This window comes from Rhipicephalus microplus, chromosome 1 (genome assembly GCF_043290135.1).
Source record: "Rhipicephalus microplus isolate Deutch F79 chromosome 1, USDA_Rmic, whole genome shotgun sequence".
Classification (NCBI taxonomy): Eukaryota; Metazoa; Arthropoda; class Arachnida; order Ixodida; family Ixodidae; genus Rhipicephalus; species Rhipicephalus microplus.
Genome location: NC_134700.1, coordinates 208,879,889 through 208,902,563, shown reverse-complemented (window position 1 = coordinate 208,902,563; position 22,675 = coordinate 208,879,889). Strand labels below are relative to the sequence as shown.

General features: G+C 44.1%; 1 protein-coding gene across 2 annotated transcripts in view; it reads left to right on the top strand.

Moving 5' to 3' along the window:
- Positions 1 to 22,675, top strand: part of LOC142804734 (U2 snRNP-associated SURP motif-containing protein) — a 64,706-nt gene that overhangs the window by 15,422 nt on the left and 26,609 nt on the right. Inside the window, exons 6-15 of one of the 2 annotated variants that reach the window (XM_075891138.1) lie at positions 3,676 to 3,767; positions 4,379 to 4,633; positions 5,238 to 5,440; positions 6,047 to 6,090; positions 8,189 to 8,293; positions 8,849 to 8,915; positions 14,347 to 14,522; positions 14,934 to 15,096; positions 20,242 to 20,321; positions 21,138 to 21,225. In XM_075891138.1, the coding sequence (XP_075747253.1) occupies positions 3,676 to 3,767; positions 4,379 to 4,633; positions 5,238 to 5,440; positions 6,047 to 6,090; positions 8,189 to 8,293; positions 8,849 to 8,915; positions 14,347 to 14,522; positions 14,934 to 15,096; positions 20,242 to 20,321; positions 21,138 to 21,225 (1,273 nt within the window). Of the gene's footprint in view, positions 1 to 3,675; positions 3,798 to 4,378; positions 4,634 to 5,237; positions 5,441 to 6,046; positions 6,091 to 8,188; positions 8,294 to 8,848; positions 8,916 to 14,346; positions 14,523 to 14,933; positions 15,097 to 20,241; positions 20,322 to 21,137; positions 21,226 to 22,675 lie in introns of both variants that reach the window. The other variant, XM_075891137.1, reaches the window with a different exon arrangement.

Below are 22,675 nucleotides of genomic sequence, written 5' to 3'. Positions count from 1 at the left end.
GAGTGGAACTTCAATCCCTTAATGTAGAGTGCTCTGCGAATTGGAAACAGGTAGTTGAAATTGGTGGAGACACTGAAAATTCCATTAATTCTTTCACGCCTGAAGAGAAGAAGATGTTTAGAATAGGTGCACGTAGCTTTTACATTCACGTTGCGAAGTATCTGCTTTCAAGGCTGCCCTTTGGCAATCAGGTGCTTAAAGATCTCAAGAGCATTCATCCAAGTGCTGTCAAGGAGGAGAGCGCCATTGTGGCACTCAGGAATTTGGCACAACAAGTGCCAGAAGTGGTACCACCGCAGGAAGTGTCTGCTCTGATGGACGAACTAACGCTCCTCTCCACAGAAGAGTTTTCCTCTAATCCACACGAGCGTCTCGACGATGCGTGGCAACACATATTCAGCCTCTTGTCAAAAGACGGTGGTCCCAAGTACCCCCGAACAGTGAAATTCGTTAAAGCTATGCTGTCGCTTGCGCATGGCAATGCTGACGTTGAAAGGGGATTTAGTGAAAATCGCCGTCTTCTCCATGAGCGAAGTAACCTTTCAATTGCAAGTGTAAATGGATTGCGTGCTACTAAATCATTTTGTAGCCGGTATGACCAAGATGCCTCAGCCGTTCCTATAAAGCCTGACATGATTAAAGCGGTAAAGGGCTCATTTAAAAAGTACCAAGAACGTTTGTCTGCAGAATGTGAACCCTCAGCCAAGAAAGCCAAGCTTCACCAAGACTCCGTAGGAAGCAAAGTGGATGAGCAGCGAAGTATACAGATAGATATCGATTCTGCTAAGAAGATGCTAGCCAATGCAGAACTGCTTATTGCAAAAGGGATGAAGGCTAAGAAGTTTGATGATATTGAAAGTGGACAGGCATTGCTCAATGAAGGTCAGGCAAAACTTGCTAGCAGTCTTAGCAAGCTTGAAGCTTCAAAGAAAAAGAAAAGCTGTGCACGCCTATAGGACTAGTCTAAGTTATGAGGTTTGAATGTGAATGTCACTGTGATGTTTACTTCTTTTTTAGAGCTGAAGTACTCTGTTTAAAGACTCATGTAGTGAGAGCTTTTCTGTGATAGTCATCATCATCAGCCTGACTACGTCCACTGCAGGACAAAGGCCTCTCCCATGTTCCGCCAGTGAACCCGGTCCTGTGCTTGCTGTTGCCAATTTATACCCGCAAACTTCTTAATCTCATCTGCCCACCTAACCTTCTGTCTCCCTCTACCCTGCTTCCCTTCTCTGGGAATCCCGTTGGTGACCCTTAATGACCAGCGGTTATCCTATCTACGTGCTACATGCCCGGCCCATGTCCATTTCCTCTTCTTTATTGCAGCTATGATATCCTTAACCCCCGTTTGTTCCCTAATCCACTCTGCTCTCTTCTTGTCTCTTAAGGTTACACTTACCATTTTTCTTTCCATTGCTCGCTGCGTCGTCCTCAATTTAAGCTGAACCCTCTTTGTAAGTCTCCAGGTTTCTGCTCCGTAGCTAAGTACCGGCAAGATACAGCTGTTATATACCTTCCTCTTGAGGGATAGTGGCAATCTACCTGTCATAATTTGAGAGTGCTTGCCGAATGTGCTCCACCCCATTCTTATTCTTCTAGTTACTTCAATCTCGTGGTTCGGCTCTGCGGTTATTACCTGCCCTAAGTAGACATAGTCTTTTACAACTTCAAGTGCACTATTACCTATCTCGAAGCGCTGCTCCTTGCCGAGGTTGTTGTACATTACTTTCGTTTTCTGCAGATTAATTTTAAGACCCACTTTTCTGCTCTCCTTGTCTAACTCTGTAATCATGAGTTGCAATTCGTCCCCCGAGTTACTCAGCAATGCAATGTCATCAGCGAAGTGCAGGTTACTAAGGTATTCTCCATTGACTCTTATCCCTAACTGTTCCCATTCTAGGCTTCTGAAAACCGTGGTAAATAGCATTGGGGAAATTGTGTCCCCCTGCCTTACACCCTTCTTGATTGGTATTCTGCTGCTTTCTTTATGAAGCACTATGGTAGCAGTTGATCCCCTGTAGATTTCTTCCAGAATGTTTATATATACTTCATCTACGCCCTGATTCCGCAGTGTTTGCATGACGGCTGATATTTCTACTGAATCAAACGCCTTCTCGTAATCTATGAAGGCTATGTATAGTGGTTGGTTATACTCTGAGCATTTCTCTATTACCTGATTGATAGTATGAATGTGGTCTATTGTTGAGTAGCCTGTTCGAAATCCTGCTTGTTCCTTTGGTTGATTGAATTCTAATGTTTTCTTTACTCTGTTAGCAATTACCTTTGTAAATAGCTTGTATACTACAGAGAGCAAGCTGATCGGCCTGTAATTCTTCAAGTCCTTGTCATCTCCTTTCTTATGTATTAAGATGATGTTAGCGTTCTTCCAAGCCTCTGGTACTCTTCCCGTCAGGATAGTATTGCATTGTAATAACTGTAAAATGATACCTGATAGTGCAATAATGGCAGGCATTCTGCAAATGTTGTGTGTTCAGTAAATGTGTTCATATTTTAGTTGGAAAATTTGTTAAGTGCAATATACGATCAATAATAAATGCAATTATTTTTAAAATAAAATTTATTTGTCGTGTTCCATGCACATATCGGTACCTACCTGCTGCGGTGAGACTGCTCCAAACAGTAGTTAGCTTGCTACAAACAGGACATTTTTGTGCTCCAAGCGCACTAATTCTTGCTCCAAACTTCCATTTTTCCTGCTCCGAAAGCTGCTCCGAAATGCCAAAAGCCACTTCCACCACTGTACTTCTTTTACAACAGGCCTATCGCTCAGGCCTCTCCTCATCAATTCGTGTTCATCTTACAACAAACCAAATTATCTTCACTATGGAGGTCTGTTGTAAAGAAGTTATACTGTGCTTGTGTACCTGTAAAAGCTATAGCCTGTGCAATATCATTGCATTCTTCGGCTCAATAGATCCATGTGAAAGAAAAATGTCATAATTATTCTATAGCCTCTCAGGAAAAGGGGTATATAAGTGGAGCCATTGGTCTTCGCTTTGGAGTTGCTATGGCACATCAGAATTTGTCAATTAACCAACCAATAAATCATCAGTCAGTTGGTGTTTTGAAAAATGTGTTGTACAAACAAAAATATTGAGTCAAAGACAGCAGTTCTGATTGAATTAAGGTTTATTACTATGAGAAGTAGTTCCTTCCATTACAGCTTTTTTTTCATTTGGCCATTTTATCAAATATTGCTGACATAACTGATGTTATGGTGTCTTTAAAAGGTATAAGTTGATAATTGTTAATGCCCCAAAACTACCATGTGATCATAAGAGACGCCATAGTGGAGGTCTCTAAAAATTTTAATTACCCTGGGTTTTTTGCCGTGCACCTAAATCTAAGTACATGGGCCTCAATCTTTTTCGCCTCCATCAAAAATGCGGCCACCACGGCCGGGATTCTATCCCACAACCTGTGGGTCAGCGTTTTTGAAAGGTTTGTGGAAGTAATCCATTACCGCATAGCTTAGTACTATAATCTTGATAATTCTTGCATATGGGCATGTACTTGAGTGAATTTGTTCATCTCATTGCAGTTTGTGGATGATTACGTTGCTTACACATGAAACACTTCGACAAATGAACAAGTAATTTTGCGCATGCTTATGTGAAAGGTTTTGAGTGTTGAACATCGCTCTTTCATTTACAGCATCCAAGAGGAACGTGAGGAACGCTACAAAATGAAGGGTGCCCTTAAGGACCAACTTAAAAAGGGTGACAGTGATCTAAACATGAGGCTTGGTGAGACTTTTTTTCCCCCCCATTTCGAAAGTTAACTTACTCTCTCATGCACTCACGTAATTTTGATATTGCAGTTTGAAATTGAGCTGAATTTAGTAGACAGATTATAAACTGTTATTTAAATTTGCAGTAGAACTTGGTTAAGCAGAAACAGAAGTGGCCAGGAAAATTAGTTCCATTTAACAGGTGTCTCGTTTAATGAGAAATATGTGTTGGAGTGCAGCAGTCTCCAAAATCAACCAAATGGAAAAACAGCTGTTACAGCACAGTAGCAATATCATTTAAGTGATTAATTTCTACTGGGATTCTTTTGTAGATAAAAAACACAGCTTGTGCTGAATTGGAACCACTTAGCCCATTTTATTTATGAACTTTAGTCTCAATAGCACTGTACTTATCAAAATTTGTTTGCCTTGCACGAACATCATCAAATTCACTCTTGGAAGTTTAGAAATTACCTTCTAGTATAACATTTTCGCACTGCATTTATTAATTGACATACTGTATATAAAATACTCACTGCATGCTTATGCACGCACTCTACAGCTAGCCATGCACACCTTAGTACAATTGTAATGCGTGGCTTTTGTTTGTTCTTTGTGGGGAAGCAGCGGATGACTACCGTTATCCAAGCCTGGGGAGCTTTGACACAGGAGACCCCAACACTACCAACTTGTATCTGGGAAACTTAAACCCCAAGATGACAGAGCAGGAGCTGTGTGAGATATTTGGTCGCTACGGGCCCTTGGCCAGCGTCAAGATTATGTGGCCTCGGTCACAGGAAGAACGCCAGCGCAAGCGGAACTGTGGTTTTGTTGCCTACATGAATCGCAAGGATGGCGAGCGTGCGATCAAGCATCTCAGTGGTATGCAACCCACCTCTTCCCCCAGCTTTCTGCTTTCTTAAAGACCTGATGCATTTTCCTTCTTCAGATACTGATGGCTTTCTAATATAAAGAAACTCGTCATCTCACACATCTTTATCCATATTTCATTTTTAACTTCTTCTGTCTTAGCCTTACAGAAGTATATGCAAATGTGCCTTGTGCAATGGAGTAAATGTGCTCAAGTTCCCATTCAATAAAGCTTTTGCACATTGCTTTGCCAAGGTTAGGACTGCTAACTAAGCATAGCAAATGGGGCACAGGACCCTTTGCTCATCAAAGGGTCCTCTGTGTGGTCAAAATTAACTCGGTGTTTTCTACTACAGCGTACCTCATAGTTCATAATTTTTGGCATGGTAAAAATCATTTCTTTTTCTTGGAAATAGACTTGGTTTTTTTTTTCTTGGAAATAGAAACCACAGTGCCAGCTAGGGCTCTGCTCATCGTCCAAGTGTTGATTGCAGTATGTTCATATGACGTAGAGTCTTACAGTTATGGATTGATATGAGAGGCAAGACTGCAGCATGTAGTATGGACATGTGGAGCTTCGAAACTAGTCTCTGGCTTGCGGTTTCTTTTGTTCCAGGCCAAGATGTGATGGGCTTTGAGATGAAAATGGGCTGGGGCAAGGCAGTGCCCATCCCCCCACACCCAGTGTACATCCCACCAGCCATGGTGGAGCTCACGCTGCCGCCACCTCCATCGGGCCTTCCCTTTAATGCCCAGCCCCAACGGAAACCCAGTAGGCCCATCGACCCTCTGACCATGCCGCCCGATGAGCTTGATGAGGTCAGTCAGAGTCTTGAATGCCACTAGGCTTGAATAGATTTTGCCTACTGCACAAAGGGGAACTTTAGGTTGTGAGGATGCCTTTAGATGAAAGTCATATTTTTGTAAGTGTGTGTTTTTTGCGACATATCAAACATAAAAACTCTCCTCAAAGGTTGACTGCGGAACAGGCATTGACTTGTCGTTTACTATATCGTGCCGCTATCTCCACATGTTAAAGCTGAATGCATTCTTATGCTTGTATCGTGCCTGGACCCTTATTTTGCTTCTCTCCATAGAGGGAACGCTTTGGCAGCTTTAGAAGACAAATTAATGTTGCATGTTGCAGCAGTGGATAAGGATAGTAAAAGAAATTAACCATTGAATTATGCCTGTAGTGTAGTGTCATACAAATGACGTAATGTGTTGGCAGGCTCATCTTTTCGCCTCTGTAGCTTTACGCGTCTCATATACACAGGCACACATTGATTTCATTTGCATTTCTTCGTGTAACACTGCTTTGCGTAGTCTTTGCTTTCTATTTTTCTCTCTTACTGCTGTCATCGAATGTTAATATTAATGAGTATCTCATCTGTCCCATGTACGATGCGATGCTGTTTCCTGCAGATATTAGCCAACGCAGTAGTGAAAGTGGTTATCCCTACAGAAAGGTACTGGAATTCTTTTTTATTCTTAATGCCTACATTTGTCGCATTGCTACGTACTGAATTCTTCTGAGTTAGATTTTGTGTGTTGTCTTGCTGAAGCACCTTCGTCCACTTTTTTTTTTTTTTTTTAAGCCGCCTAGTTGGTTTTAAGTTTTCTGTCATATGATCAGCCTCAGATTGCCAGCCAGAGCATTATATTTGGAGGGAGCTACTAAACAAAAAGAAAAAGGAAGATATGTTCACTGCATGTTGGTGGTTAACCTTTGTAAATGGGATTTTATTATCGTTTTCCTGAAACCTGCTCAACTGCAGTGTTGATATTTGTAGCTCTTAGCTTTGGCTCTCTTGTTTTAGTTAATGGCAAACAGGATTCAATTGGGACCGAGCTCCAAGAAAAGCCACATTTTTGCAGATGTAAGAGCCACCAGTTTTGCTTAAGGCCCGTCCTTTATAGCCAACTGTGTTGCACACTGTGGGAGAAATCCCCTTCCTTAGTTGCAGTTCAGTTAGAAACTTGCCTAAGACGGTAGATATAGGGCGAAAACAGAACGACGACAAAGGGACAAAAATGAGACGAAGACAACTTTCTCGTCATTCTGTTCTTGTGCTATATCTACTGTCATGTCATACCAACTAGCCCAAACCGCACTTCTAAGTTGCCTAAGACCATCGAGGGGACAGGGTCTTGTGATTTGCTTCTCTTAAACACTAAAAAGAAACAGTGACTTGGTTTAGATTGACAAAATGCACTCCAAAAACTTGAATTCGATGTGTTTCACTATTATGTGTTCATTATTAGCGAAGAAAATCAAGGTTGAAGTTTCATTTTTAGTCTCACCCCAAAATCTCCACACGTGATGTCAGAACTTTCAAAATTCATTTGTAGTACCTTTGTGGCATTGGTTCGATGAAATTTTCTGAAACTAAGTCTATGGCGCCCACAGATTACTATGTACTTCATTTTTATCGGTTGGAAGCTACTTAGAATCCAGTAGATGCCTTCAAAATTTCTTGCGTCACGGTGTTTAGAGCGGGAATCTCAAGGTGGCGTCGCCAGCCGTATTTTTTTTTTTTTTCACGCTTTTTCTCGCTTACAAAGTGTCGTGTCGCAGTAATGTTTTCGGGATTATGAAATTGTACTTTACTTATATGCGAAAATCGTTTTGCTGTTTAGTGTCCCTTTAATGCAAAAGCATTTGCTTATTGAGTATAGTTGCTTTAGTGAAAATTTTACAGCATTACTAATTTACGAGTATAAAATGAATGGCCTTGTTCACATGGGAAGGCCTCAAACAGTACTGGTATAAGTTCGGCTTTTCTCACATGTGCTTCTACGGTCTGATCCTTCTGAGGTTTCACGCAGAGTTGGTTGTGGGAACGACGGTGTCACAAAAGGTCATTAAGTTTTATTTTTCGGTCGTATCACGAGAGCAGCCTTAAGGCCCAAAAGCTGATGAAGTAGATGTGAATATTGAAACAACAAAGCTATGGAATACCAAATTGCCCAGTATAATGTCGTTTTGATATGTGCCCGAGTTTTCTGTGACAGCATTTCATTTGTGCTTGGGACAAGCTGAGGCGCCAAACACAGTTTTTGCTGTACTGTTCGGACGTCGAAAGCCATGTATTCTAGCGAGTGCTACTTTGATACAGAACACATTCAACATTAAAAGCATAAGATTTGGTTTCCTTTCTTCAAACATAGGCTATCTTAATGCCCGTCCTTCTAGTTCCCCCCCCCCCCTTTTTTTTTCTTTTTGTCACAAAGTCTTTTATTGTAAAAAAGCCATGCATGAACCCATGCTCATTTCTCTTTCTCTCTGTCTCTATTGATCGGTCTCATGCGTAAATATCCACTGCCTGTCCTTTCATTGCATCTCTTTTGTGAGGTAACTTGAAGCTACCACTCAGTGTGCTTCGTATTGTCTGCATGGGAATCAAAGTAGATAACACTAAGAAGAGATAGGCGTTTCAAATGTCTACCGTGGCCCTTCGTGTGCATTAATTTCAATTTCTCTTCTTTCGATGGCCACATCGTCATTGCCCCTTGGATGGGTACTATCTGTGGCTTTTTCTCTCTCGACCTATTCCCAACCCACAGGAGTCTACTCTGCCTGATCCATCGAATGATCGAGTTTGTCGTTCGAGAGGGACCAATGTTTGAAGCCATGATCATGAACCGGGAGCTCAACAACCCCATGTTCAGGTAGGATGGCAAGCAGGTGCTTTTTTTTTTTTGTTAGGGTTTTTCTCGTAACATCCTATTCCTCTTGTTCTTTATCATAAGTACGTTTCTTGTTACTTACAAACAGATTTCAAGTTTTGGAATGTGGAACGCTTTTAACTTAAGCCTTTGGGCCTATTTCGCTACAGTTCAAAATTCTCTGTGGCTGTTACTTAATATAGCACACATTACTAACAAGCATGCCTTGCTGTATCGCATTAGTAGTGTAGTAATTTTTGTGCTTGCAATTGTCTGTGAGAAGTGAAGTGATTTGTAATTATGAAGGTGGCTTTCGATTTGTGTGGTTCATCGCTTTATATTACAATACCACGGAGAAGTTTAATTTCATGTTAGCTAGAAAGAGCTGTAACAGTTTGGTCGTTTTTTCTCATGGTTACATCTCGTGCTTTTAAGTTTATTACCTATAATTATGTTGCCGGGAAAGACTAGCTTTGTATCGAACAGCTATGCTTGTCCTATGCCATGTCACGTGCTGCGCTCAAATGCCATGTATGAGCCGTAAGCTGGCTATTCTAGGTTCCTCTTTGAAAACCAGAGCCCTGCTCATGTCTACTACCGCTGGCGGCTCTTCTCCATTCTACAGGTGAGTATAGAGCATGCAATTTACTGCATATTTAGTGCTCACTATAGGGCTGAAATTTTAAAGTTAATAAAAAAAATCTTGGGAAGATCTCAAAAGTGATATCAAAAGTAGTAGGAATAAAAGTGCTAGGCAAGGCAGAGGACGGTGTTAAGAAGCAAACAAATGTAGTTGATATTCCGGTTGACTAAAATAGAGGAGGATATGGGAGCTTAAAGGGCCACTCACCAGGTTTGACAATTTTGAGCTGACAAGCACAATGCGTAGACGAGGCGTTCGTGATCACGTATGCCAAAATTTGCAATGCTACGCGCCGCGGAAATGGGTCAAATTTCAAGATGAAAGCTGCTTTCCCTCCCCTCTGCCGGCGCACGCGTTGAGAATGAGGGCATGACGTAGGCGTAGGAGTGGCCCTACGTATACGGCAATGCAGTGACGTTGGTCTTCTACGTAGACGACTCTGCTCTGACGTCAACAGTATACCACGTGACATGGCAAAAATTATTTAACACAACATGCGTAGTTTATGTATTTGTTGGTTTAAGAGATGAATAAAACTTGGAAATAAATGAGACGCAAAAAATTGTGCGCGTTTTTCTTACATTTTTTCCCGTGAAATGCTACGAGATGTGGGGCTAATGTGCCAGCGTTTCGCATGCGTTTGGGTCCCGACGGTCAGCGCATTGAGCGGACGATCGCCGTGAGACGCTCCTACGCGTTTGCTCACTCATTGTACTCATCTAATCTACCGCGTCTAAGCGAGCGTTGCCAAACAATCCCGCAGAAACAGGCAGAAGACCACAAAATAACGCTGGTCAACAAAGCAACGCCGCTTGCGTGCACGGGGGCTGGGCTTGTTCGGGCACATCATGCGCACGTCACCTCTTGGTCGTATGCGGGAGAGTGTGGGGAAGAGATTTGGCTTGCGAAGGCTACGCGGAGGAGCGGCAAGGGTTTCGAGATCGCCTCCACTCACCCTCGTTTCGCGCCACTTCAAACAAACTGTTTTCTCCGCTCATAATGAACTGATTCGAAAAATTTTTGTTGCAAAACGTTCTTCATCGGACACCCAACAACTTCCACTGTCTAAAATTCGATATGGGTCCTGGTGAGTGGCCCTTTAAGCTGGCCATCTCATGAGTAGACCAGGTCGAAGTTGCAAAATGGCTCCAAAAAACGAAGGGGAGTGCAGGCATGATTGCTTCACTATCGTTTTTACCTGTCGGCATTTGTATTGCATAAGGATACAACTGTTGAATTCTAATTGGAACTAACAGATGTTGTGGTAATGTTAGTTTTAAGAAATAAAAACGAGCCCTTGAAGTTATCCATCTGTTGAATTCTAGTTTTTTGAAAGATATCTTTATAGATAAATGAGTGGTCACATAGCAAGGTGAATTTTTCAAACGCTGGCATTATTTTCACAGAGTTCACAGAGATTGATTTGCTGATTTACCATGCAATTTTACTCGTCATGTGATGCCAACCTGTCGGTCTAAATTCACTCTTGTTTTCTTGCAGTTAGTAAAGCTGCCATTTTTCACTTTCTGTGGATTTATCGGAAACATAACTGCATCTTCACTAACAAAGAACAACTATTAAGCAAGTTTCAGCCTTTTAGCACAGAAACAACATAAGGACAGAGCGTATTACCCTGTCCTCCTGTTGTTCGTGCATTATAAGGCTGAACTGGAGTACCCACACGACCAAAAGTAGCGTGCTGTGGAAGCCATTACATGGTTAACTGTTTTAAAAAAATATAAATTTGGGTGTCCTTGTCTGGAGACATCGACATAATCGCAGCAAATTTATGCAATGTATGAAACGCATGTTGTCAAGTTCTATGTGCCGAGTAGCTAATCATGGGTAGTCTGCTAATTCATAACTCACTGTCAACGTCTTTGTGGGTGCCTAAACACTAGTGAAATGTTTATTAGTTTTCTTGAGGTGGCTTAACTATTGAACACCAAATGTCAGTGTAGCTACAGTCGCTGACAGATTTTTCATACTCCGAAAATTCAGGCTTGTTGGATATTTTGGACTTTACAAATAGGCTGTCAAGGTTCCCATTGCACTAATGCATTTCTGCAACCAATTTTTTGGACGAATTCGTGTTCCAAAGTTCGATTTTTCAGACTGAGTCGCCTGCTATGTGCTATGCCGCTCGATCTTGAAAGCCACTATGTTGGATCTTTTGTTGGCTTAGTCGAGTTTGGCTTGCAGTAGGTAGTTGTGTGGCCTCCAAGATTGCAAGTGCGCACTATCTTCCAGTTTCGGAGACTATGTCTGATCTTTATTGGCTAGCAAAACAGCAAAACTTTTTTTTTTTCAGGCAGCCTTATTATCATCAATAATACGCTGATTGTTTCTTTTTATTTTCACGGTGTTTGTTTTTCTGGACATCATAGCGCACGTGGTCGGGAGTGGTGTGCTGAGTGTTAGTGTGCTGAGACGACCTGAACGAACGGGTCGTCTCCGATTAACATCTGCGGACCGGTCATTTGTCACATTTGGTGCACGAAACCCGGGATCCGCTCTTTCGGAGACTTCCCTGAACGTCACGACCATGGCGACCGCTGACTATTTTCGGAAGAAGCGCGGCTCAGTCAGAACTGGTGTCGCCCGAGCTCTAACACTGTTATCGGACCTGCTGCAACAACCGGATCCTGATGCCTCCCAGATTAACGGCCCCATGGATTTTCTGAAGGATAATGAAGCAGCACTTTGGAGGCTCGACGATATCATTTCGGCAGTAACGGATGCAGAAGACATGGATTATGAAGTGGAAGCAGCAAGCGAGTACAATGAAAAGATTCTTTACGCCGTTTCACGAGCACGTTCTGGCTACAAGAACGTGGAAGGTAACCAGAGTGCAGCGCAAGCCACTGGATTCGGCCCAAACAACCACGAACTTCTGCACTTAAGCGAAGCAGCAGGGCTGGTGAGAGCGCACCATCCGCTTGCGGTTTAACTGCCCGAGCTTCAGATACCAACTTTTCATGGCAGTTTTCGGGGATGGCAGTCCTTTTGGGACCATTTTGATTGCTACCATGCACAATAATACCGAGTTGCTGCGCATTGAAAAATTCAAGTACCCCCTCATCTACTTAACCGGGAGCACAAAACGAGCTGTTGAAGGTATCCCTCTAGCTGAGCAAAATTACGACTTTGCTGTCAAGATCCTAACGAACCACTTTGGACGCCAGGATCTGCTTGTGAATGAGAATGTTGACCATCTGCTTGCGCTAAGCCCGGTGAAAAGCTCGTCAGACGGCCTAAGGGTTTGTCTGCTGCATGATAGTGTGCAGTTCCACATTAGTGCCTTGAAAGCCTAGGAGTTGTGCCCGACCAGTACACTGTGGTCTTAAACCATGTCCTAATGTGATGTCTTCCGGAGGATCTCGCCATTTTAACTGCGCCTCCAGCATTGCCAAAACGCCTGAAGACCGAACGTGGCTATTTGGGGATTTACTAACGTTTCTTCGCATTCACGTAGAAATCCGGGAGGAGGGCTGGTTACAGTTTCGTCGTGCGTCGCAAGACGAACCCAGGACCCACATATCCGAAAAATGTATGGCACAAAAAATATACCGTCAACGTTCGTCCTAACCGGGTCTGCCTTGCCTGTTCAATCGGCGTGCCCACTCTGCCACGGCAAGGATCACATGATTGCTGCCTGCAATGCCAACATATTTACTGAAGAGAGGCGGGCAAGGTTATAGCTTCCGCTGTGAAACACGAAACCACATCGCCAGAATGTGCAGCAAATCGTTCAATGTTAGATGTGTCCCTGCCAGCGACACCACCTGACGATTCTCTGCGACTTATCCAGGCCAGCGGGACATCCACTGCCAAAAGATGAGTCACCCACGTCTCCCGAAACCCCGTCAGGTATCATGCGAACCGTCACGACCGCCCGAAACAGGCAGATCGAGTATGCTCCTGTATTATTGCAGACAGGCCGAATTTGGGCAGAGTTCGGAGACCGAGGACTTCTTGTGCGATTACTGTTAGACAGCGCCAGTCAACGCTCATACATTCATACAGGCCTGTCAAAAATTCTTCAGTGCTTCGTCATGGGAAAAGAAGAGCTATTTCTCGTCACGTTTGGCAACTCAAGGTCATCGAGGCGAGTCTGCACAGAGCGTGTGAACGTGCGACTGCGTAGCCAGTTCGACGACTCCGCAATAACCATGGAAGCGTTAACGATTCAGGAAATATGCACCGTCGCAAGCCCACTGCTCGACCTCAACTTTTTGCACCGGCTCGACGAACGGGGGTACAACGCAGCTGACAGCTCTCAACCAAATACGTGTCAACCGGACGAGATCAGTGTCATCATAGGATCCAACTCCTATTGGATGGTCACCACCGGCAAAATCGACCGCGTAACTGAAATGCTAACAGCGATAGAGACAATGTTTGGCTGGATGGTACGAGGACCTTTGTCGTCTGACAGCATCTAGCGCCCATCTAACGCACTGTTTGTCTTGAGCAGCAATCCTTCTGCAGCGCACACAGACATAGCTTCGACGTGGCGTTTTGGTGCCATCAGGAGAGATAAAGTGCCTCTACGAACCTCAAACAAGCACCACGATCTATCTGTATGGGAGCAAGGTATCTCATTAAGAGAGAAGTGCCATCAGCCTGACTACGCGGTTGCTGCTGGCAGGAACTTGGAAGAGGCGGAGTCGCTGAACAAGCACGGCGATGTTCATCATTCTCGTGTGCGTCGATGTCATCGGCGTCAGTGTGTCCATGGTCCATGTTGCAGCATATTCTCTTGGAACGGGCCAGACTGTCGAAGAGGACGAAGTGGAGACAGGCACGCTCTAGGAAAAAACAGCTTATGCTCCATGACGAATGAATGGGTCGTCTCTGATTAACGTCTGTGGACCGGTTATTTGTTTCAGTCACAGTGCTCGGCTACTAACCTTGAACACGCAGCTTCAGTCGCGGCTGTGGCAGTATCGTTCTGATGATGACGAAACGCTGGAGGCTCGTGTACTGTTCAATGTCAGTTCAGGTAGTAAGAGAAACCCAGACGGTGTTGTTTAATTCCATCCAAACAGGCGAGAAGTTTCATGTATCTTTTTGCGACCGGCATCAAGTTTTGTTTGCTTAGTTCCATGGAGCTGCCAACTTTGCCACCCGCAATGTTTGGCAGCAGCGATTGTCAACGTGCTTGCTGGCATTGTTACCGCAGCCCAAATAGAACCAATTTTGCTGATTTAGCATTTCCTGTCAGGTTTGGAAAATCGGTCGGCAACTGTATTGGTAATGACGCTCAACAACCTTTACCGTACCATTTTACACTATCCTGTTAAAAACGACATTATTATTTTGTGAATTTTATTACAAGTCTTGCAATTTGATGTGTGCTACAAAGACAATCTCTTTTTACCCCTGTCCCTCTCCTCAACTGCGCTGGTAGGGTGACCACCCTAACAGGTGGCGAACACAGGAGTTCCGCATGTTTGAAGGGGGTTCCTTCTGGAAGCCGCCCCCGATGAACCCTTACCTCCAGGGCATGCCCCCAGAGCTGGTTGAGAAAGAGCAGGAGGCCTTGCCCGCCAAAGAAGAGAACAAGAAGGGCTCACTCAGCGACAGGTCAGTCACTGTCAGCTGAAAGCACCTACCGCCACCACGGCGATCTACTGTTTACAAGGCTCACCTTCTCGAAAGACGCTGGTTTTTTACCACCTAATGCTGTCCCATTTCAATGACGTGGGAAGATTAGAAGCTTGTGTTCTGTGCAGTTTCAGTAGATGTTAAAGAACCCAAGGTGTTTCAAACCTTTAAGAGCCCTTCACTACAGTGCCTGTTGCAGCCAGAGTTGCTTTGAAATTTTATAAACCAGCCAACCTCTGAAGTACTCAAGGCACTCGGCTTGTGACCACATCTTTATGACAGTATTAAGCATTTGACATTCTGTGTGTGTTCCAGTGTTGAAAACGTCTGGTTTATTCATTTTAAAAGAATGTGCAACATGCTCATGGTCTATTCAATTTTTTCATGCAGTCAACGAGACAAACTTGAGGACATGCTGCGCAACCTTACTCCCGAACGTTCTCGCATCATGGAAGCCATGGTCTACTGTATCGAACATGCTGACGCTGCCGAGGAGATTGTTGACTGCATCACCCAATCCCTGTCAATCCTGGAAACACCTTTACACAGAAAGGTGAGAATCTGGGGGCCACAGCTAATGCATTGAATTAGGAGATAAGTAGAAGTTTAAGGCACCTGCATACTTCTGTATACTTGAAAAATTCATAACCCTTCATTCTATTTGCACAGCATGTTCTTGTCTGGATAAATAACAAACTTTTGAATGGGAGACATGGCTCTTGGGACCCGAAAGTTTGTCCAAAAATCGGATTTTCAAAAGTGTCACTTTCCTATCATTTCTACCATTGTGCACTTGTGTGCAAGTTTTTGTTTCAAAATCCTGCGCATTAGCGGTGTAACAGTAAATCAAGGATGCGTTGGCATGCCCCCAACCCTTAAAATTAGACAGATAGCGCTTATTTCGGCTGCCTGTAACTCTTTAACGGCTTGCTCTAATGCGGCCATTTTAGTATCGTTGAAAAGCTCTAACATTCAACTTTTTTATCATTTAGTCAAACAACACTATGCTTGCCTGCCACCTTCTCAAATAAAAATACCGTATGAAGCGGAATATAAGTCAAAATGTTTTCAATGAAACAATAAGCTAAAGTAGCCCCTCGTCTTATATAGCGGTGTCTAGCCGAAAGTGCGACGGTGTCTGACAACATGTGGCTTGCATGTGCTTGTGAAGCCAGACCCGGCCATATATGCATCCAAATCCAATCGCAGTGTGTTTTTTTTTTCTCTCTCTCTCTCCGTCTGTTTTCTTTGTGTTCGGGATTTGCTTCCGATGTGTTCTGAGTTTTCGCTCCGCTTGACATTGCGCTGCATGTCAAGCGGAGCCTTTTTCAAGTGGCCTTTTTTTTTTTCGTTCACTGAATATGTCTAGCGGTGCGAGGAGGCAGTACTCAGCTGCGTTTAAACTAGATGTTGTTAAGTTCGCAGAAGCGAACGGGAATATGGCTGCTCAGCGCCGCTTTGGTGTATTGGAAAAAAGCGTGTGCTATTGGAGTGCGCAAAAAGGGAAGCTGCAGATGTGCAATCTTCGGAAAATGTTGTTTCGGGGACGAAGTGCCATTCATCCGCAGCTGGAGGATAAGCTAGCGAACTTTGTGCGGGAAGTTCGTGCGCGCTTGCTGCCAATGACCGTGGATACCATTCGCAAGAAAGCCGTGAAACTCGCTTGAGAAGCTGGGCTCACGAGAGAAGAGTTTCATGCACCGAACTGTTGGGTGCGACCATTTATGTGACGCAAAGGATTTTCTCTCCGGCGGCGCACATTCATCTGTCAAAAGTTGTCGGAGGAGTTCGAGGACAAGCTCATAAACTTTCAGCGCTTCGTGAACCGGCTTCGGGAGCAGAACGACTACATGATGGGGCAGATTGGCAACGCCGATGAGACACCCGTGTGGTTTGACATGCCTTCGTCGACCACAATCACGCAGCGCGGCGCCAAGGATGTGAAGCTGTTGTCCACTGGCAACGAGCACTCACGCTTCACCGTCATGCTGGCATGCACGGCAGATGGTGGAAAGCTTCCGCCCTTCGTCATTTTCAAACGCAAGACAATGCCGAAGGAAGTGTTGTCGTTGGCGTCAACAAAAAGGGATACATGGACGAGGCCATGATGCTCGGATGGATACGAGTGGTGGGGAACCGTCGGCCAGGTGCACTGCTGCGTCTTCGCAGCATGCTGGTGTTGGATGCGTTTGGCCACTTAACCGACGCATTGAAACGCGCACTGGGCGACGGGAAAACGGACCTCGCCGTGATATCAGGTGGTATGACGTCCACCCTCCAGCCGCTCGACATTGTGCTAAACAAGGCGTTCAAGGACCGAGTGCAGCTGGAATACCAAGAGTGGATGTCCGGCGACAACCCCAAGACACCGAAGGGCCGCCTACAAAGGCCTCCGCTTTGGGACTGTTTGTGGCTGGGTGCTTTCCGCCTGGCGCTCCTTGCCGGATTCCATGATGTAAAATGCTTTCAAGAAATGTTGCATCAGCAACTCGCTGGATGGCACTGAAGTCGACGCACTGTGGGAGGCGGCCAGCGACAAACTCTCGTCTTCAGAAGACAGTGGTGCTTCGTCGGACGAATAGGAACAGTTGCGATGGTGGTTGAGGGGAGCTCCGACGATTGGGGTGCGGTGCGCCCAATTCGCAAATAAATGTGGTTCGGCAGTTTTTGGTTGTTTTCCTTTTTTTTCCCTTTTTCGGTAACCTGAACTTGGAGGGTCGAGCTATATTCCGCTATATTCCACGCTCTGTGGGTGGCTGCTGGGTTGCGCTTGCTTGCGCTGGTCATCTGCTTCATGCACGCCTGCTGTGCACACGCTGGTGCACGATATTTTCTGAATCTGCTGCTGCTGTACGGTCACCTATTCTCTTCTGTAGCATGAGGTGTAGTGCACGTAATGGAACGTCACGCAGGCCGGAAGCGCAGGACGAAGTACTGGACTAAGTACGTGTATGGGAAGTGTAAACACAAGCCTCCTATTCGGAAAACGAAGCGGTCATCAGCGAAGGATTCAGACAAATCGAAGACCGTATCGCCACCAAGCCATGTGTTGTTAGAAATTGACACCTGCTCCATGCTGATGCCCGGCAGTGAGGCCTATTACGTAGAGCCGTCAGCTAGATGCGACATCACAGTTGGGTTCGAGTGCAACAGACGTCTCGTTTCCGTGGCGGCGAACGACGGCGTGGGGCCAGCGCTTCGGAATGACGGTGAGTGGATGGTTGGTAGTGAGGCCCATGACCCGGGGCTGTCAAGTAGCTGCGGCATCGCGGTGTGGTGCGAACGCGAGAGAAGTTTCGATCTCGCGGCGGTGGACGACGGCGGAGTGCCAGCTGTCCAGGATGTTGGCGATTGTTTGCCTCAGCGGAATCGCACCGTTAAAATAAACCTGGAACGTCGTTTCGTGTACTTGGAAGCCGCCGACAAGCAAGCCAGCAGTGTCTGCGATGCGCTTTGCGAGGTGTCAACGACGGAGCACAAGTTCAAGTTTGCGCAGCAGACGGAGCAATCATCGGCACCAAAAGATGAAGAGTTCACCCTAGTTCAGGTTTCTGCAATGAATTCGTTAATAGGGCCTGCACTCTGCCCAAAAGTTGTCAGGAGACTTTGTCTGTGCAGCATGGGACAAAGTTGGGCCTGGCAGTAACACTGGGGCTTTTGTGTGCTTCCTGTGGCCCTATTCATTCCCTTTGGTCATCCAGTAGAAAATCCAAAGAAAGGGCTTTTGAAGTCAACCTAAAAGCCATAGAGGCAATAAAGTCTCTCTGACTCGCAACTGCTGGAGCGATGCAAAGGCAACAAAACACAGAATGCAGCGGAAAGCTTTCATTCAGTCATCTGGTCACTGACTTCAAATGATCAGCACACTTCATTGTTCGCAGTGGAAACTGCTGTATATAAAGCAGATGCACGCTATAATTTTGGGAATTTGCAAGCCTACACTGAAATGTGCAAGTCTGAGGGCATCAAACTTGCTAGCCTCGCCCTTCAAAGAGCTGAAGAAAAGTATAAACAAAGAAAAATAAAAGCACGCAGTGCAGAAAAAATGACAGAGCAGAGACAAGAAAACCCCCTCAAGCAAGGACACAAAGTATTACAGTTCCAGGGCATTTTGATGTGCCTTTACTGACCGTTCAACTTTACACCAGTTTTCTGAGAATTGTGTTTTGACCCGACTGCCCTGCTTGCCACGATGTTTGCATGAATATGGCTCGACGGATTTTCATGTCGTTTTTTGCAGTGTGTATCTCAGGGAATTTTCTGTCTCATGATGTTTAATTACTGTCATTTTTTTTACTCCTAAGCTGATTGCACAGTATGATAATGACTGCATTTAGAAGCATGTATACCACGTTCTTTGTTAAATAAAAAGGTCAAAAATATTTGCAGAACGTCACGATATCGACCATCCCACTGGCTGAACTATAAGAACAACTATGAGCTACTACCATGTTTTTTTGTCACACCAGGTTTTCGACAAGTTTGGTAATGCAGTGATGCATAAAAAATTTATGATTTCAGAAATACTAGAGATAGCTGAACAAAACTTTTTCGTTTGTCATTCAGCACAGTTTCCAAAAAGCAGGCCAAATTTCATTGCTCTACGACAAGAACTAGAGAATTTTGTCTTCGATTCCCATCTCCCCCCTTGAGGATAACGAGTTCTTCATGGCCCCGCCGCGGTGGTCTAGTGGCTAAGGTACTTGGCTGCTGACCCGCAGGTCGCGGGTTCGATTCCCGGCTGCGGCGACGACATTTACGATGGAGGCGGAAATGTTGTAGGCCCGTGTGCTCAGATTTGGGCGCACGTTAAAGAACTCCAGGTGGTCGAAATTTCCGAAGCCCTCCACTACGGCGTCTCTCATAATGATATGGTGGTTTTGGGACATTAAATCCCACAAATCAACGAGTTCTTCATGGCTACAGCAGTGTGGCAGCACATTTGTGCACTTTTGTCCAAATGTGCTACATGCTATCTATTATTCTTAACATTTCGTTTTCGGAGCCACAGCTTGACTAGTTTGCAAACTCTTGGTCAAGTGTGCCATTTCATTATTTATTATGTGACCACAGTGTCTTAAATTATTATAGGTAGTGGAATTTTTAAGTAAGCGTAATGCTCCCATGGATAAATAAGTGCATTCATAAGAATGACATTACATATAGTGCAAATGGGAAAATGAGTGTGAACTGCTGTGTGCCCGAAAACTTGAATAATGTCTGGGGTTAGCGTCCCAAAACCAATACCAATATGTCATGAGAGACGCCGTAGTGGAGGGTTCCAGAAATTTCCACTACTCTGGTTTCTTTAACGTGCACCTAAGTCTAAGTACACGAGACTCAAACATTTTTGCCTCCATCGAGAAGTGTAGCCATTGCAGTTGAGATTCGATTCCGCGACCTGTGGGTTAGCAGTTGAGGGCCGTAACCACTAGACCATCGCGGCGAGGCCTGATATGTTCACAGTTCTTTTCTTAGTGATAAATATAAATATGGAAGATGCGTTGGAAGTCCTGCGTTTTAGCTTGACAGTTCAGCTGTTTTTTCACTCCATATAGTTGCCACTTGCAGGACTTGTCTCAATCAATTGATGTGCACGAAAGATATGAGAATAACAAATATTAATTCCAATAGCTAATAAATTACGGTAAATATGCCTGCTTTGACAGAGTCTTTACTTCTTTTTATCTGTTTTCAGGTGGCAAGACTATACCTTATCTCTGATGTCCTGCACAACTGCAGTGTTAAAGTTGCAAATGCATCGTTCTTCAGGAAAGGGTACGTGGTTTAACAACTCTCTTTTAGCTATGGCTATCAGGGAGGCAGTTGCCACAATTCCACATGTAGTTTGCAAACATACATTCTGTGTGTTATCACGAAAAATTGAAATGCGAACGATAGAGCATGTGCCCGAAACATAACTCTATGTACAGTGTGTGTCGAATCTGGGACCGGCATGCAGACAGCTTTCATTTCACCACTTCCCATTTAAATGAAAGAAAACATTAGCAAAGCTGTCATGTTAGGCCATACATTGTAGCACATGGCAGCCATAATGGGCATGCATGAAGAAGATTGATTAAATGATTGGTTTGATATATTGATCCATTCATAATTGGTACGAAAGCCTGTCGACTGTACTGTGGCCATGTTCTTATGTTTGTTGTTTTATTTTCTTTATTCGGAGCTAGTGCAAGGCTCTCTCTAACAAAACTTTGATGTTGTCATGTTGACTGGTGTCTGTTAACAGCTGTGGATTAAATACTCAGTCATATATTCACTAGCAGGTACATTTCAAGCACGATATGAATTGATACTAATAGAATGAATGATCACATACATAGCAAAGTAAATCTGAAATTTTTATGGGGGATAATAACATGTTATCAAGTGTATGTTTATAACCGATATTGTGTCTAATGAGGATATTTTCATGTTAGATACATCTTCGGCATAGCAAGGTTCCACCTGGTCCTCACTCCCTTTGTTCTTGTACATTACTACGCCACATTTGCTGACCTGTGGTTTCTGTCGAAAACACGCTATTAAAGTGTTGAGCAGAGCGTTAAAAGTTATCTTGTGTATGTGTTCCAGGTTTCAAGTTTGTCTGCCAGATATATTCAAAGCGATTCATGAAGCATTTAGCAGCATTGAAGGACGATTAAAAGCTGAACAATTCAAGGTTTGTAAAGATGGGACCACTTACATAACGCTGCGGCCTAGTACCACTTGCATGAAGCATTTTTTCTACCCAACAAAAAAGTCGATCCACAGATGGAAAGTGGTGAACACGTGGCAGCAATTTTCCCATCAGTATACTGCCAATTGATGGAGCGAGAAACATTATATGACTACCACTACTCTTCTCGTTTGAACTTAAATGATTCAACTTTCGGAAACCAGGCTTTTACTTAACACATAAACTAGCACACTGTCAGAATGCTTCATTGCAAAGGCCTCCTGTTTATAATGTGTAGCTTTTCAAGATCTTAGGTGTCTATGTTTAAGGTCCTGTATTTGTAGTGTGCCGTGATGACAAAATCCCTTCGCAGAGGCGTGCAGTAGCAGCTTTGAGCAAGTAGTAACAAAAAAAACATTAAAAAATCAGCACCAGCTCTCAACATTACTAAGAAAAGCAACACCACGGCACGTTTAGATCAATGTTTCTGGAATACATGTCTAAAAAACTTTAAGCTCTTCATACGTAAACGCTTACTTGCACGCAAGTAAATTTATACCTTTATGTCTGCGATAACAGCAATTAAACTATATATGATTTAGATAAGGTTCAGAATACTAAAAGGTTTGCAGCTTGTATAGTATTCTGGTATACACAAAGAGGTGCATAAATACTGTCTTAACAGACTATGGTGTCGACATCTTGTGTAGCTTTGTGCAACCACAGTCATGAACACATTTAAAAGGCTACTAATTCATAATTATTCCGTTGCAAGGCATATTTACACAAGAAGCAGATTGCGCAAAGCTGCTACAATAGCACTTTTGTGCTTGCCTGGTTCATCTTGACCCCTCTAGATGGCGCCACCTATCCATCTTGTCAAGTGCTTTATTCCTTTCGTGTTTACGCCTGCGGTATTCTAGGTCACTCTAGCTTCGGCTAAGCCTGCCGAAACGAGGTGATCGCAATTTACTCTTTGGCTTATTTTGACTCGGCAGCTGGAGTCTCTGTGAGGTGCAGATTGTTTGTAGCCACAAACGAAGGCGGATTCCTGACATAGGGCCATAAAATGTAAAGCCTATCCGGCAATTAGTCTACATTCTGAGGAAAATACATTCTGTAAGTGCATGCGCAGACTTCTGCCAGTATTCATTAATCCGGTAATGTAGGGAAGTATACATACCGTATTTACCCGCGTAATGAAACCACCTTTTTTTTTCTCATTTTCCAGAAATGTTGACGCCAATTTTGGGGGAGGGTGCATTACATGGGAGAAAGAAATCACTGGAGTTACAGCGGGGAAGATTTTGCATTACGGTATTAAGAAACTCGCTGTCCAAGTGATGCTGGCCTTGAATTCAGGGGCAGGAATATGGAGCCCTCATTCGAGAACTTTACTCTTCACAAGAAGAGATTGTCCTTGTTCCGCCCGCAAAATGCGTGACAAACCTTT